Source organism: Myodes glareolus, chromosome 4 (assembly GCF_982192425.1).
Source record: "Myodes glareolus chromosome 4, mMyoGla1.1, whole genome shotgun sequence".
Lineage (NCBI taxonomy): Eukaryota > Metazoa > Chordata > Mammalia > Rodentia > Cricetidae > Myodes > Myodes glareolus.
The window spans coordinates 80,768,401-80,786,226 of record NC_142029.1 but is presented as its reverse complement, the minus strand read 5'-3'; the positions used below and the strand labels follow the sequence as shown (position 1 = coordinate 80,786,226).

Genomic DNA, 17,826 nt, shown 5'->3' with positions numbered 1-17,826 from the left:
GGTTAAGGCTCAAGCATATCAAGTATCTGTATTATCCTAGGATTGACAAGTAATAAGAACTGCACAGATCAGACAGTCCCAATTCACTCTCCAAAATGGCGTTTGTTTCTACCAAAGTCCACAGCAGAACTTAGACCCAGACATTAAGAAATAACACGGGGCCAGGCAGTGGTAGAGTACGCCTTTAATCCCAGCACTTGGGAGGCAGAGGCAGATGGAGCTCAGTGAGTTCAAGGTCAGCCTGGTCTACAAAGCAAGTTCCAGGATAGCCGGGACTGTTATACAGAGCAACCCTGTCTAGAAAAACAGCAACAACTTAAAAAAGCAAACAACAACAACAACAAAAAACAAAACCACAACAAAAAATCCAACATGGGTCTCACAAGCCACGGTGCTGACTCTCTCAGCAGCTGGCCACTCAGCTGGGGCAGGGCAAAACAAGCCCTGTCCACCATATTTTCCTAAGCTTCAGGACCTCAGATGACACTGGAGCCTTCTCTACTCTTGGCTCAGTGCATCTAGACCCTCTGGGAAATGGAAGTCTGAGGTAGGCCTGCAGACATTGTTGCTGTGGCCAAAGTTCTGCTCATGGCTCAGTTTTTGTTTCTTTTCCAAATCGATAGGACATTTCTAAGACCACGAGTAAGAGACTATGCCAACTTTCTAACTGGTGAAGGGCAAAAGGCCCAACCATCCCTGCCTTCCTCTTAGAATGTGTGAGGAGTTACAGGAATAGACGGGAGCTTTAGGTGGCATCAGCATCTTGTTTTAGTTTAAGGCCAATGTCTCTTTATTATGGCAAACTAATAAAACTCTTCAAATATTTAATACAAGTTCAGGTTTTTGAAAACTTTGTCTTCATTAGGAAGGCAGAGAGTGAGGGACTCAGAGAAGCAGGATGTTTGTTGTGCTAAATGTCCTCTGTGTGTTCCAAGTATGCCACACAGTTTAACTGCAGTTTGCTTTTGTGCCTGGGGTGATAATGAGCTATCGTGAGAGAAAAACAGCCTATCTGAGATGTCACATTAGTGGTGGAGCCTGCAAAGTCCAATGTCGGCTTTGTGAAAATTTTTAACACTTTCTGACTCTAAATCTATCATGGCTCTCGGCAAACAGAAACGATGTTACTGTGGAATGAACTCTGCATCTGGGGCTGAGTTTGGGGTACACAATGGGTACTCCTTACCTTCAGCACAGACGCTATCACGAAGATTGACTCACAGTCAAGGTGGACTTCTAGTCCAGAATTCAGTTTCTCTTTCAGCTCTCTGCAGGATTTCATATTGGCCGACTGCCTGAAGATGCCTTTGGTGAGAGGGCCTTTTTGGTTAAGAAAGAAAAGCATATCCTAGGAGGAAGCAAAGGACATAATCCAAGATGATACTTTACACACACCAGCACAGGAGCAGGTACTGGCCTTCTGTGGCTGTCAGAAGGCCAGGGCATGTCAGCACTGCAGGACTGGAGCTGGAAGGATGGTCAGAACGATTCAAATGATGTTTTTAGAACACAGAGTGTTATAACCAGAGGCCAGGGACATAGCACCTGGCTCAAGAAGATGTGAGTTCATGAGACTTAAGGTATAACCTGGCAACTATAGTTAATAAGAATATAGTCTGAAAAGTTTCAGAGAATAGATTTTAAGTGTTCTCCAATTTTGTTTTCTATCTGTATGTCTTCTGCATCCAGTATAGAAGACAATGGTGTGTGGAGACAAACAGCCCATGAGATCAGGAAGCAAGCTATGCCCCTGGTTTCCTGGGCCAGGGTCTGAGCTTTACTTTTGAGTTTACAGAGTCAAACATCTGTTATAGTGCCTGGCATTTATGGATGAACAACAAAGCAGGAGATTCAGAGTGTACCGGAGTAGACTGCTTGGGGGAGAACGGACACTGAACAGATCTTGTTAGTAGTGACTATTTCTCTATCGCTTGGGGAGAATTCAAACTCAGCAGCTGTTTTCCACCACATCCCAGAGAATATACCATGCCAATACCAGAGAATATATCTTGATGCTTAAACATATGAGTTAGAAACCTTAAAAAGCAACAGGGATGCTTTCTGACCAACAGAGCTGGAGAATGGATCTGTGGGTTTTCTGACAACATACTAATTTATCTGAGTGGGCTTCTGTTGTTCTTTTAAAACAAGTGGACTGGATTGTTTCCTTACTACATCTCCCTCAACAGTCTTCCACGATGAAATCTGACTTGTATATTCTGAAGTAAGGGTAGAGATTTTTAGTTAAAGCTGGGGGTGCTTATGATCTTTCCATGTTGGGGACAGACTTACCTGCAGCACTTCGCCTTCACTAACATCCTTTCCCCCTAGTTTACAGACCCAAATGACACTTACCAAGATAGGTTTGGGTAGATTGTCATTCTCACAAATATCTGGTAAAGAAACTCCAAAGAGCTGTCCTGGCATAGGGGATGTTGGTGACATGGGCAGGTTGTCCAGGTGAGTGCTGGAACCCCGCCAAAAAGCCCAGTTGATGATAGAGCGCCTTCTTTTAAAAGTCTTCTGGCCGGAGTCTAAGAGGTGAGATCAGGAGGGGAGCTTGTGATTCATTCGGTCTTATTTCTGCAGCTTGTTTTGTACTTTATTCCTTACACTATCTCAGACAAGTGCTTATGGAGGCCGTGCTAGCTGTGAAAGTCCATTATAAATATTTGGCAAATTAAGGAAGCAGTGGCTTCTTCTATCCATTTATGGGGCGGATCACTGGCCTGCTGACCTGAGTCTTGATGCTAAAATTTAAAATATAGAGAAGTTATGTTTCTTAGGCTAGAGATGTCGTAGAGTAACTGCCATGCACAAGGCCCCGAGTTCCACCTCTAGCATTGTACAACAACAACTAGAACAACACTTCTCTCTCAGTGAACTATACAACCTAAATCAGAAAGTACTTTATATCAACCCATATATCTATATATTTTAAAGATGAGACAGGCATGTAGAAAAGCAGAAGAGTGAATTAGGTTACAATTAAAAAGTGAGAGAGAGGAGAGAATGACAAGATAGAGGAGAAATGAGGGAGAAGAGGAGGAGTCATTTTTGTGTTTCTAGAAACAGAGCGCTTTGTGATTGGATGTCTCATTCAACTGATAATAAAGACGGGAAGCTAACGTCTTACATTTGTTCCCCTTCTCGGTAACTGCAAAATTTCCCATGCAGCTTTTCCAATACACAATTTCAAAAAGTGTGTTTAAGGCAGCGTGGATGCAGACTAGTGGGACCCAACAGGCCCTAGGGTGGTGGGGTGGAAACATCTGGCGAGAGACCTGTTCGGATTGGCTGGGAGACCTAGGGATTTAAGACAGAGGCAGCCATAGCCAGTGACAGGTAAAGAGAAAAGCAGAGTAGGAACCCCAAATACTCACAAGTAAAATCTGCTCACATCTCGGGATAATACCTAAAACAAGCATTCGTGATGCAGATTCAAAAGGCTTGCAGTGAAAGTCACAGAACTCAGATCTGAAGAGCCTTTACATCCCTCGCTGCCTGACTCCAAGAGGGCACCAGGAACTGGTCACTAGACTCTGGCTCAGAGCGATTTGATCCAGAAGTGATGTTCTGCTGCCAACACTGGCTAATGACAGAAGATGGATAATCCAAGTAGGGCATGGTCTGCAGTACCAAAAGCTAATTTCAAAGAACCTTTTGTATCATCTTACTATAAAGTAACTCAGCATTTTCTTTCTTCAGAATAATCTGCTTAAACCAACTATGACACAAATTGTGGGCTGATAAACAAACGAGCAACGTTTTACTAAACAGCATTCTGACTGTGGACATCACCCACACTTATCTTCCTTATGTTCCTGCAGTAGGAAAGGAGCTGCCAAGTAGGAAAGCAATGGGGTGTGAAGTGCTCTTGACAATGGAGTCAGGAGCCTACTTCAAACTGCTGATTCACACAAGTCATTTAGAGTTTCCTATTTCCTTAACTTTAAATAGAAAAAGATGTTATCTGTCAAAGACCTATTGAGAGGAATAGTAGGCTAATTTTGAAAAAGATTGCCCAAGGCATGATTGTGGGTCTCTGTTAAAGCTACCCTGATGCCAGGCTGGCTCCTCCTACAGAGAACATCTCTTGGTACCCATTTTCCATGGGTTTAACAGCTGTCAGGAGTACACAGACATAAAAGAATATCATTCCTTTGCTCAGTTACAGTGCTCTCTTCCTGCTTTGATCTTTCTAACTTCCATTCCAAACAAAAACTGATCAGCAAAACAGAAAAGGGAACCAATTCTTTCCTAAATCCAGGAAGGGATTTGCCTCCCAACCTATGCAAATGTCCATAGAGGTACCCTGAGCATAGGTGATGCAAGTATGGTCTTCCAAAAAAACAAAAGAATGCAGGCCAGTGGGCAGAGTAGATGAAAACCTTAGGAATTACTCTAAGGAAGAAAAACACTGGAAAACCATGAGTTTAAAGGCATCTGCATATTCTCTTTCACTTGGTTAAGCTCTTATGCCAGTTTTAAATTCAGCTATAAGAGAGTCATTCCTACGCCCATGCGGCCAGCAAGTATTTACTGAGGACTAAGATGCTCCAGGGGCTGGGATGGAGACCAGTATCTGGCCTTCTTGTTTTAGTGGGTGAATCAATATCTCTAAAGCAGCCTCTAAGAATGACCCAAAGATGTGTCCATACAGCTTTAGGACACTGGACTTAGTTTACCGCTGCAGGAGAGAAAATGATGAGCGATTAGAACTTAAGCATTTAACATGGCTGGTGTTGGTGAGGTTGGGAAACCCCTGCTGTCTGATCTGCCAGGTCATCAGCAGACAATGGCGAGGCTGACTTGTGTGTGGAGATGTGCATACAACAGGTGACTCAGATGGCCCAGCCCATATGGGGGCCTGTCTGAGGTTGGTTATTAGGGATTCCAAGCTGCCCTTCTGCTGTACGATTTCTTTAGAGTGCTCAGTGGTCATCTAGAGATGCGACTGCACTAGGTATGTGGAAAGGTGGGAAGCATAAAGGAGCTTAGGTCTTCCTCAAGACAGATTGTGATAAGCATGGAGTTCGGTCATGTATGGATGCAGAAGCCTGCACACATAAGTGGGTATATGGTAAAAGTGGTAGACTCATAGGTGAGGGGAAGGAGTTGGCTCAGTAGGCAAGCAGCAGGAGGAATATGGGCTTTGAGATAGGAAAGACAGAATGAGCAAACCCTGTTGCAACAACAGAACAGTTACACACTTTTTAGCCCAATAAAACAGAACTTGGGTTCAAACTGAGTCTGTACCTGATGACTGCAATTATTTTAAAAACTTATAGGTATTTTAGTATGAGAAAAATTAGAGAATGTAAACGTATTAGAGAAGGTCTCAACTGCAAAGAAGACCGTCGCAATGCATATTAACACTTAAAGCATGGAGAACCTTTATAAGGAGAGCTGATTTGTTACTTCCCTCTAAGTTTGGCTAACTGAACACACATTTTCTCCTTAAAGTAGGGTCATTCAGCTGTGAGGTCAGAAATGGAGAGAAGTGAAAAGGCGCATTCCCCCAGGGCTGCAGTAACTGGAACACAGATGAAGAGCTTCATCTGGCACTCAGCTGATGCCAATATTCTGTCATGAGGAGGGAGGGTGGCCTCTGATCTCTCGAGGTCCGTGCCTTCTCTTTAAATCTCTTACTCCTCGAGTTTGTTCGTTTGCAGAAGGCAATGTCACTATTCACTGGGCCAGCTGACAAAGGCAGACACAGAAGTACACTATCAATTTCCTATCACCCTTATACTTTTGGGTTTCAATTTTCTTTTGTTTCTCTATACAGTCTTGCTTCAGAATGAGAGCATTAGTGCAAGCCTGGGTCAGGGCAAACTATAATGCCTTTCTGTTGAACATCACAGTTACCATAATACAGCCTTTATTATGGGGTAGCAACGAGACAGCTATGTTCACAGGGAATTCAAGTTAGATTAGCAGACTAAGGGGGAGACCTCGGGAGAAATCATATTAGTCTTCACATAGTTATCGGGCTCAAGATCCTAGCCAGGGCATCACACTCCTCTGACACCCATCACGGACAGGCTCCCTTTTATAATGTGATCATTTAGGGGGAACACAGAGGAGTGTATTACAGTACAAAGAAGGCATTGACGCACCTGCAGCATCGCCTAGGCCTTTGACTGCAATGGGCATAAGGTTAAAGGGGAAAGGCTGGCAAGCGAAGAGGGGACAGATGATTTCCCCTTGTTTCTGAGTGTGAGCCAGCAGAGCCTATTGCTGAGTTATAGACTCCGCTTCCAAGATCCTGTCTTTTCTTTTGAAAACCCGCACTTGTAAGTTCATCCGGGTAAAGTTGGGTCTTTGCCTTTGTACTAAGTCTGTGTTCAGGAATGCAAGCTTTTGCTGAAAGAGGGTTCTATGATGGAGGGGAGCGACTCACCGCTCAGTTGCTGGGCTGTTGCCAGGCGGCTGGGTTTCAAGATGAACTGGCACTGCATCTCCCGCGGCAGCTGTTCCATGAGGAAAGGCTCCTGGAGCTGGGACGGGGTGGCCGAGTCTTTGGATCCCTGTGTCAGAAGGGCAGTGTCTCGGAGATGGCTCATTTTAATTCCATAAGGGTACTCATGTCCTACAAAGAGGGAGACCAAATGCAGACTTCAGGCCGACTGAGTACCACCAGCAAGTGCTGCAAACTGGAGTGGACGGTCATTTACACCTGGGACATCCGGAATAAAGAGTCCTTTTGTTCAATGAAAGATCCATGCGCCTGCTCTACAACAGGGGCCTCTGCATATTGCAGGTGGCTCTGCCGAATCAGAGTGGCTGTCTCACAGCAGATGAATGGTGTGAGGAGGAAAAAAAATCTTCAAAGAATCCTTAGAAGGACTGCAGACATCAGTTTATGAATTGCATAGTTGACCTTCTCTAGGTTTGCATCTAAGATTATTTAAGAGTTTCTTATTTTCTCCCTTGACACCAAAGGATCTGTAAATCTTTAGTGATCTGTATTCTAAGTTCATGGTGGACAATATTTGTCTTGGCTGTCATACAAGCATGGTATAGATAAAACAAGGAAACACTAGTTGGTAACATTACACTTGAAAATAGTGACAAAGACGCCTGTCTGGTAAGGTTCACTACAACCCAGCAATGTAACTGTGAGTTGCCGCCCCTTCATTGTTTGTGTTCCTGAACACAAAAACAAAGGTATGGTGGCTCATGCCTGAAATTCAACACTTGGGAAGCCAAGACAGGAGAATCACTGCATTTGAGGCCAGCCTGGGTGCTAGAGTGAGTGAAAGACAGGACCTGGGCTACCAAGGCCGTGTCTCAAAACAAAACAACAGGATCACCACCACCGACTCCCCCAAATCTCCCAAAGATCCAAAGACTCATCTGATCATTATCTAGTACATCTGTGTGGGAGCATTTTTTCTTCCCTCCCTCCTTCCCCCCTCTGTCCCTCCGTTTGTCCCTCCCTCCCTTCCCCCCTCTCTCTTTCTTTTTTGGTTTTTCAAGACAGCGTTTCTCTGTAGCTATAGAGCCTGTCCTGGAACTTGCTCTGTAGACCAGGCTGGCCTCGATCTCACAGAGATCCATCTGCCTCTGCCTCCTGAGTGCTGGGATTAAAGGCGTGCACCATCACTGCCTGGTAGAGGCCGTTTTCTGATTTTGTTAGTTACATGATTAGTTATTTCCAGTCCTGAGACTAGTGTCTCTGAATTGTTTCTCTTTGAGGTTAATGTTCATAGGCAACAGTCAAAAGAACTGTAGTAGATTCAGAATACAGACACAAAATAATGAACTTACAAACTAGGGAAAACTAAACCTTGCACATCAGACCATGACCCGAGTTTTGTTGGTTAGACTCTCATTTGTTGGCTAAAATCCTTTGATCCTGCCATGATACAGATGCTTTTAGCAAAGATAGTTCATTGTCACCTATAATCACTGAATGGAACTCAGCAAGCCCTTCCTGGGCACTTGACACGGGTATACAAGGCAAGTATGATGTTGACATTTATACATTACAGCGACCTCCAGAGACTAAGGCAAGACGGCCCCTATAACAGCAGAACCAGTCTACAGAAGGGATCACCAACTAATGCACATGGCTTTATAAATGATATCTGCAAAAGTCTGCAATGACATCGTGTAGAGTTGTAGCACTCAGTGAAGTTCCAAGTGGCTCTATGCCTAAAATACCACCCACTTAGTTCTAACTTAATAAAATTATTTTAAATATTTATTTTGTTTTTAAAATAACATTTTATTGTTGCTTATTCATTCTTGCATGTATGACAGCATTTAAAAGCAAACCTGTGTGAGGGAATCAGTTTTGCCCTCAGCATGCACGGTGGCTTCCTATTACCTGCATGTCAGAGTACACAAACATTCCATAGAAAAGTTTGGTGTTAATTACTCAATCACGTGAAGTGCTCAACCATTCAGGAGTGACCTTGCTGACAAAGGACTGCACAAAATGATGTGCACAGCACACATTGCACAGGATCCCACAGGCAGAGCGTGTTTTATTGTTATAGAACTAGAAATGGTTATCAGACCTTATTTTAATCGTGCTATTTGTTAGACTGAAATTACTAACCAATAAATATTTTCAAATAAATAGCTGAAATAAGGTAAGTTATAATCTACTTATTAGCGATTCCTCAGAACAGTGGGGTTTTGAATTTCAGGCTAGCCTGGACTACATAGTGAGGCATTGATTCATCTCATAGGCAAAAAAAGAATCCTAAAAACAAATGGAAATTTGGCTAAAGAGCTAGTAAAGGGGATTACTAATTAGTTGGTTAACTAGCCCATGAAGACTTTAGGAGTTAAAATGGGTTAGTGTCACTTTCTTGGTGGTGCTAAGGGAATTCTGGGACAGAGAAAATGTTACACGCTTGGGGGTGGGTGACAATGCCCCACTATACCACACACAGACTCTGTATAGAGGCAATTTTGTCATCAGAGCAGGGGTAGGAACCACAACAGGCAACCCCAAGCCTCTGAAAAACAAATCATCAAGAGGAATTCCAGTGGACACTGCTCTCTCACGGGGAAGAAACCCCCAATAAAAGGCTTGGCAATGGCAAGATCTACTCATAAAGTGAAAAAGCCAAGAGGAAAATATATGTTTCCCAACTCCAGACATTAGCAGCCCGAGAGAAAAGATCCCATTGTCCAGCTCATAGTAAACACTTGATAGAGTAACATTTAGGCTTAAGGTTATAGAGCAAAGGAACCACGCTACCGCCTTAGACTGTGACGGCACTCACCGATAAGTGGGTATGGAGCTGCTTCTTTTCCTGAATTCACCCACAGCTGGTAATCTCTCTCGGAGCCCTTGAGATCAAGAAACATCAAAACAAATCTTACATTAGGTACTTGAATGGAGGAAAGTTTGGGTATTTTATGTTATTGAGATTCATGGGGTACATATGATTTGGGGGATAGTAGTGCTTATTCCTACAGTCAAATCCTAGTCTATTCAAGAACAGGATCCATCACTAGTGGTCCTCCCGTGCCCACAACGCCTGTGTTGACCTAGGATCCCACAAATTGCAATGGAATTAGACCCTTCCTATCAATGGTCCACAGAGGTAATGCACGTCCTGGTTTGACAAGGCTGACTCTGACTTCTGAGATTCTCAGACAGTCTCAGAGAAGAGTATCCAATGTGTCCCTGCAAGACAACCTTCTTACCCAGAAAACCATAAACAGGGCTGTCTGTGAGACTTAAGTCAGGTCACAGAGGCCAGTGTTTAACCCAGTGGCTTCTGAGCAGGAGAATAGCCAAGAGGCTTTCTGGAGGTGAATAGCTAGTTGCATTGACTTCAGTTTGAACAACTCCATCCAGTCCTGGGGACAGAAAGGATAAGAATTCTCTCTAGAGAACAGGTACAGTCAGGGAAAACAGTAAAATCATTCACTAGTGATTTATAATCCAACAATACTATAAATCCCTCTTGAAAGAAAGGATACTAACTATGTGGGCTTTGTTGAATCCTTCAGGAGGAACAAGGCAAAATTCTCATGTGCAATCAGAATAGAGATACCCAAGTCTGTTGGAAGAATTTCATTGCAACTTTATTAACTTGCAACTTTAACTTGTAACTAAGTGAAGGCCCTGAACATAGGGTTCTTAGGGTCCTGGCTATTGTATATACCATACATTGCTCCTGGCCACAAATACATGCACACACAGAAGAGGACCAATCTAAAAAAAAACAACAACAACAAATTTATAGCAATGTCAGAAACATTGCATGTTATCTCTTAGAATGGGTATAATAAAATAATCTCAGTTCCTAATTACATTTTTTTTGGCATGAGCAGATCAGACTTTAAAGGAGAAAACTGAGAAAATGCACCATCAAGTAGTTAATCTTTCTTCTTAACTTAAAACTGTGCACTCTCTTCCAATGTATGCTTGTGTAGGTTAGAAATCAATGTGGAAGTACTAACTTTACTCAGTGCATAAAAATTTAATTATATTTTAACTATATTACTAAATTTTACTGATCATATTTTTTAATCCCAAATTTTGGTTGCCTTGAATCATTATATGATGTGAGATTCCCCTCTGTATGCTATGAATATGTTTTATCACCATTGGTTATTAAAAAAATCTGCTTTGGCCTATGGCAGGGCAGACTATAGCCAAGCAGGAAATTCAAGCAGAGATAAAGGGAGGAAGAAGGTGGAGTCAGGCAGATGCCATGTACCCACCAGAGAAGCAAGAGGTAATAAACCACGAGCCTCATGGTAAAATATAAAATAATAGAATTGGGTTAATTTAAGATGTAAGAGCTAGTTAGAAATATGCCTGAGCCATCAGCCAAACAGTGTTGCAATTAATATAGTGTCCGTGTGGTTATGCAGGTCTGGGTGCCTGGGAAATTAAAAAGCATTCTCCTTTTACAATTATGGGCTTAGTAGCACTGGGTAAGAGCAAATCTAAAACAAGCAGTAAGATGATGTTTTAAGTATAGCATGTCATAATAAAGTTTTAAAAACGTATTACATTTACTGTGTGTGCACACACATGTGCGAGGGCACTCACACTAGAGCAGTGTGCTAACACACGTGGAGGCCAGAGGCTAACTTCCAGGGGTGAATGCCCTCTTCCTCCCAAGTGGGTCCTGGGGATGGGACTCCGGTCGTCAGGCTCGGCAGCGAGCACCTTTGCAGCTCTTGATGGCTTATGTCGTAGTACGTTTAAAAATAAAGGCCCACAGTTAACAGAGGAGCTCTCCATGGGGCACTGGCAGGGGTGGGGGCAAAGGGAGGAGCTCTCCAGTTCTCCTCCCTGAACTCATTCTCCGTATTCTGACTGTTCCTACTAACAATGTTCACAACTCACTCCAAAAACTTAAAGGTTAGGTTCAAAGTGAGACAGACCAACATGGTCAGCTCAGTAATGCTCTTCAAATCTACGACAGAATTCAAAGCTGTGCTTTTATTTACTAATTCTTAAGAGGAACCAGCTGTCATCCTCAGGACTTGAAGCCAGTCAGCACAAAAACTATGACAGATCAAAACCTTGGGAACTGGTAATCCTCTGGGGATGGAGTCTTAGGATAAAAGCAGCATCACAAGATCAAGGAAGTGACGGACAGCCGAACAGTGGTAAGGGAGTAAAGGAAGTTACACCTTTCCTATGAACCTTTCACCAAACTTTTAGTGTATGTATGCAGGGCCTGTGATAAAAATGCATATGATCACTCTAAGATTCTAGTTTAACCACGATGGTCTTCAGGTCTCAGAGTGTAAGATAGAACAGTGCCCATACTCATCATAACAGACAAGCTGTCCTGCTTTTTACACTGGGGGGCAAAGGTAACTTTTATTGGTTGTATCATGAAAAAAGGGATCATACTTACATCTAATTTACTAAAAATTATTTTGAATATAAAATACCAAAGTTTAAAGGAGTATCTAGGTGCTGGATGCAAAGAAATCAAACGCTCTAGGCCAACCTGGGCTACACGGTAAGACTATGTTATATAAAGAAAAAAATCTGGCCCGAGTAACTTACATTTATCCCCAACATGTGCAGTGACATGGTGATAACTTCATTCGCTGTGTCAGAGTTCATGACTGTTATAGTTTTAAACTGTAGAGGAAACACAGACACAAAGGAAGAGTTTACAGCTGGCGAACAAATCACTGCCAGGCGGTTATCCAAAGGTGGACGCTGATCTCACGTGCGGACAGAGTGGGGCACAAACCTTCCTAAGAACAACTTCATTCTCTGGTATGTTATGGCCATGAATAACACACTCCTTTCTCTTAAAGGATGTGGCCCACAAAATAAAAGTGCTTCAGAAAGCTCCCGGAGAGAATGTGAACCCCACTCCCAGCCTTATACACACATATACATACACCAAGGATATTCCTTTGCTCTGGTGCCACAAGGGCATTTCTACAGCCCAGTGGGAGTAATGGCAGGGACAGAGCCTCCTCCTGCTGAGTGCTGTTTTCATTGTATGGGTTTCTTTTATTTTATGTTTGGTATGAAATCAGTTAAGGAGGGGCCAGGATGAGAACTGCTTACTAAAAGGATTTAAGGTGTGCGAGTAAGAGCTCCTGAGTGTTCGGCACTGTAGCTACTGGAGTCTGCAATGCTACAGTCCTCTGATGGCTGAACATAGACGAGCCCACAAAAAAGCCAAGGTGCTAGGAAACCCATTCTGCCAACTGGATAGGGCCGTATACTGTAGTTCTCCATTAACAGAAAGACATCTGAGATGAAGAAGAAAGAAACCAACTACAGCATCAACATCCAGAAAGTGCACTGGACTCCAAAAGGCTCACATACAATGCAAACTATTGAAAATTAGCTTGGCCACACGCTTAAGTACACATAAAAATTATCAGGAAAAGAGACTAGCAACTAGTGCTCTGGCCCTTGACACAGGGCTTACTCACACAGTGCAAATAAAACAACATAAAAGAGAAAAGGTGAGGCTCACTGATATTTATCACTTGTCTGTCTGCGACAGATTTTTCAGCTTTCAGTCAATTACCTGATAGAACAGACTATAATTCAGCCAGTTTTTTGAAAAGCATGTACACAGATTTCATGAGTTTCTTTTACTTCCAAAGATTATACCAAAAGGTCTCAGAGTCCAAAAGGGAGGACTGGGAAGACCCAATGGCTGGCATCTACCACAGTGGCAGAAAAGTGGCACAAGCCAAGCTTCAATCTAAAACGGCATTTAGAAAAGTCTCCGCTGCCCTCCCCAAGTTTCAGAATCCAACCATTCAATTTATGAAACTCTGCCATAAATTCTTTTACATAGCAAAGTGCTCATGTTCCTGTGTAGCTAGTGTCTAAGGCGATTGTTTTCACGTTGGGCACATATATACCCAGCACTGTAGTTACGGGAGTGCATCTCCCTGCAAGCCTTTCTGGGGGACAGAAAACACAGCATACAGTGACTCTTGCCTAGTGAAATATGAAACAGACAAAACTAAAAATGTGCTGAGTTTATCAGAATTCATCAACAAATTGCATACAACTTAAGGTTAAGAATAAAAACATTACTTCCACGAATGTATTCCTACTGGGGGTTCACTCTTGAAGCGTGAGTCCCCAACAGAGACTCTACACCCATGCAGGGAGAAACCTGAGAATGTCATTGTACCTTGACTTACCCATATTTTATTCAAAAATGAGTGGGACATCAGTTTTTTTAAACATGTTTTTCATACTTAAATGTGATAAATAATGTAACCAATCATATCAAAGCAAGCAGAAACACGTAAGAGATTTTGCTTGTTTTGTTTTCGATTTCTCTATTTTCCTGGAAGAGATCTGGGGTTTCTTAGTTCAAAGATTTGAGTATATCTTTTAAGCATTGAGAACTGGCCCTTAAGAGTTGGGCAGAATGTTTGTCTAACTTTCGTTTCTTTGACTAATAATGGTTTGGCTCTTATGTTACAATTTCAGCCAACAATGAATACACAACAGAGGATATTAACTTGATATTTATCATAAAAACATGGCGATCCCAAGGTAATGCCACCTCTATCTGATCCATTTTTTAATTTCATGGGTTTAATTCATAACAATTCAGAGAATGAGTTTTTAAAACCACCCAACTGAAGTGACAAATTGGAAGAACTACGTAATAACAAATGCCTCCTGTGGGGTCACTCCAAGCTCCAGCAGCTGCTCCTGAGAGGACTCACGCAAATACTCACGGAATGAGAAGAGATGTCTGACAAGCAATGTTCTAGCCAAGGGAGAATGTTAAATACTGCAGTTAACATGGATTTTCCTTTCTTAATTTTCTCTAGCATTTGCTTTTAATGCATATAAACACACACCTAGATGCACAAAAACCCTACCATGGTCCTTCCAAGTGCCTGCCTTCTGTAGCATACACAGTTTGTTGGCCCGCCTCCTCTTTTTTTCATCCACAATGTTTTCTACCTGATTCAGGGACCTGGAATTTAATTTTCTGGCTCAGAAACACTTACATAGGCACAGTTCCCAATGTCCTTGGCGAAGATTTTGAGAGGAATGCTCTTCGGATAGTCCTTCTCTTTTTCTAGAGTGATGTATCTAATGAAATGCAACAATCCAAAACACTGAGTCAGATGGGATTCACTATTGATTCATTAAAAAAAAATCAACCTATTTTGATAATATTGTCAATATATTTTTATGCTTTTTTTTTGGAGTGAGCAGAAGGACATATGAAAGACTCAGCACAATCAGATTATATGATAGGCTGAAAGAGAATTTTCACCCAGGTCAATAGGCATGGAACCCCAAACAATGGGACATCCATGACAAGGTGTTGGAGATATACCAGATAAAGGTACCTCTGAGTGATGGTTTGTCCTTCTAGTCTTCCTTCCTTCTCTGAGCAGGTCTGCACCTTGCTGGAGAGTTCCTGACTACACACTACTACTGTACAATGAATTCCCTTCTCATTTAGCTGCCTGGCATGGTGTAAATCTTGAGTATCCTATGGGGTAGAGTGAGGGGAGGGGAAAGGAAGAAGGGAAGAACTTTGCTTCTAACTGATAAACCCACATTGACCATTTTATTTGGTATAGTCAAAGATAGGGATAATAACCAATTTTTGAGATTCTTTAAATAATCTTGCAATTATGAGGACTTAAAATGCACTCTGAAGGAATGACTACCTCCAATTGGCAGCCTGGAGACTACACAGAGAGGACGTTAGCGATTCATTTCTTTCTAATGTGCTCTAACCTGTGACCCTTGTGTTCCCTTCCTAGAAAGAAGTCCTTGTAATGAGAGAATGCTATTTACAGTATGATCTAGCTGGTGCACAACCTGAACAACAGATTATTTTGCAGATAAATGTCAATTTCCATTAAAGAGAAGAAGGGGCATCATCAGGGTCCATCTCCGCAGCAACATGCTTGGTTTCACCACAGGTTATTAACATTAAAAGTATGTGTGCTGAAAAAATACCTCTGGAGGAGAGAGAGCCATTTGTCCTTTTGTTCTGGAGAGCTGCAATCAAAGAAAATGGGAGAGAAATAAACCACAGAAAATACCGATGCCAACATTTTAAAGCCTGACAATTCACGTAACTGCATCAACAGCCTGACGTCACGAAGCAGCTGAACATGTGTGCCGCCAGCTTCACATAATCACTGAGGTTCAGGTAACTGCATCAATAGCCCTACATCATGAACGTAACTGAACATGTATGCTGCCAGCTCCACATAACCACTGAGGTTCAGGTAACTGCATCAATAGCCCTATGTCATGGTCTCAGTTGTACATGCATGCTGTGAGCTTTGTGTAACCATTCAGGATAGGTGGTTTATTAAATCCACTTAGGTGGAGCCAAGGCAGATGTATTTTAATATGCCACTGCTCTTTCACCTATGGTATCAGGTTGGGGGCAGGGAGGCTTGTTTGTTGGAAAGAATATCTAAGTTGAAAATGAAATATTTGGTTTTAAAATTTTATGTAAGCTAGATGATCATGGGCAGCCGCTTACCCAGAGCCTCAGTTTTCATTCCTGTAAAACTGGGTTATTCTCTGCAAGTGTTTTTTTTTCAGCTTAAGTTGTCATTCATAAAAATATAAAGTATGCTTAATAATGAGATCAAAGCAAGATTCGGCAGATGGATGGAAGTGCCTTGGCCCAGAAACCAGTCTACTGTCAGAAAACATGTTTTTTTTTTATCTCATATGTACAAGGCAAAATGTAATTTAGTAGATTTTTTCAAAGGATACTTATTTTTAATTACTAAAACCTTTCGCTTAATACGAATGTATATACAATTATTATATTTATATTGCCAGTGCTGAATTTGATATTTAATTTTAAAAATTCAGCCAATTTATTCTTATATGAGTCTGTCAGTCACAAACTTTAAAAGTAATATTCTTGTTCCAGAAAAAATATTTAATACATATTTATAATTTGTTTTAACTTTATTGCTTAAGTATCTTCAGGGTTGGCAGTCAGATGGCATATTATGCACTCTTTTGTCATGGAACATAACATTTGCATAGTTGTGTATGCTTGTGTGAGTGTATGCCACATGCATGTGGGCGCCCACAGAGGCTAGACCAGGTTGTTGGATCCCCTGGATAGAGTGAGTCTTGGGAAACTAATTTACACTTTTTAATGTGGTAAATATGCTAATGGTTACCACATCTCTATAGGTAGCAAATCAGAGCTGAGCATACAAAAATACTTTGACACATTATCTGTGTAACAAAAGTTATTTATTTAAAAAGACGAGAGTAAGCAAATCATTCAAAACTACCCTTTATTCAAACTTAACTGTGCTAGTTTGTAAACAGTGCTTCAGTGAAGGTATTTTCAAACAAATTCCTAGACACTAACAATGGGAGGGTTCCTAGACAAACCCTGGACACTAACAATGCGAGGGTTCCTAGATGGATCACTGGATTCTATTCCCACAATCCCTTTTTCTTCCAATTTTTTTCACACAACAACAAAATAACCCCCCAGGTAACCCAAGGTGAACTACTCTTCTAGTCTCCAGCATTTATCACTGATTTTTACATATTTTAATAGATAGCCTTCAGATGGAAAGCCAGCCATCTGAGTACTTTTACTGGCAAAGGAAGAATTACTCAGTATACAATCAGAGCAGAGTACTTTCCTTAAAAATGAGGCATGGAATTGGTAAAACCATTTCTATTTGTCCTAGACAGTGTTCCAGTATCTGAGGGGAGCCCAAGGACAAGCTGCGGTTCTTACCTGAAAGTGGCCACAAAGTTCACCGTGGGCCAGCCCAGGACAAAGGACCTCAGAGCGTTCGTGTTGCCTTCTCCCACTTCGTCCACACAGCTTGCTGTCCACATGTCAGTCAACTTGATTTTATTTTTTATCTTAAAATTGTTGTTATATCTAGTGAGATAGAAACAAAAACGGATGCTCTTGTTCTTTTGTTTCTTGAGATTTAAAGGAGGGTCTGTATTTGTTAGGAGAGGGCAAAGAATGTCTTATTGTCCCTGTCTCCTGTCCTGGAACACCAGGTTATAACAAGGATGGTTATTTAGATCTTGGAAACACTGGACAAACTTAGTTCTCATGCCTGCATTAACGGCAGCAAATATCTAAAAAGTGACTATTTATGATAAGTATTACATTTGGATCAAAACCCGACTTAAGTTTATTTCTGTCATAAAAGTTAATTACCTGTAACTTGCTTACTTTCAAAATTATTTCAATGAATAGACATAAAAATATGACTTATAAAATGTTAAGCACTTCCAACTTAGACACTGAAAATGAGCCTGGGAACAGAAAAAAATTACCATATACTTTCAAATAGAATGGTTGTTAAGACTGTGGCTTTAGAAGTACAGATTACCTT

General features: G+C 41.7%; 1 protein-coding gene across 1 annotated transcript in view; it reads right to left on the bottom strand.

Moving 5' to 3' along the window:
* The window catches only part of Arhgap20 (Rho GTPase activating protein 20), an 83,347-nt gene that overhangs the window by 13,256 nt on the left and 52,265 nt on the right, over positions 1–17,826 (bottom strand). The window contains exons 4-11 of the mRNA XM_087905658.1: positions 17,208–17,357; positions 15,431–15,472; positions 14,461–14,545; positions 12,011–12,088; positions 9,249–9,315; positions 6,407–6,595; positions 2,356–2,534; positions 1,187–1,348 (exon numbers count right to left, since the gene is read on the bottom strand). Coding sequence (XP_087761784.1) covers positions 1,187–1,348; positions 2,356–2,534; positions 6,407–6,595; positions 9,249–9,315; positions 12,011–12,088; positions 14,461–14,545; positions 15,431–15,472; positions 17,208–17,357 — 952 coding nt within the window. The remainder of the gene's footprint in view (positions 1–1,186; positions 1,349–2,355; positions 2,535–6,406; positions 6,596–9,248; positions 9,316–12,010; positions 12,089–14,460; positions 14,546–15,430; positions 15,473–17,207; positions 17,358–17,826) is intronic.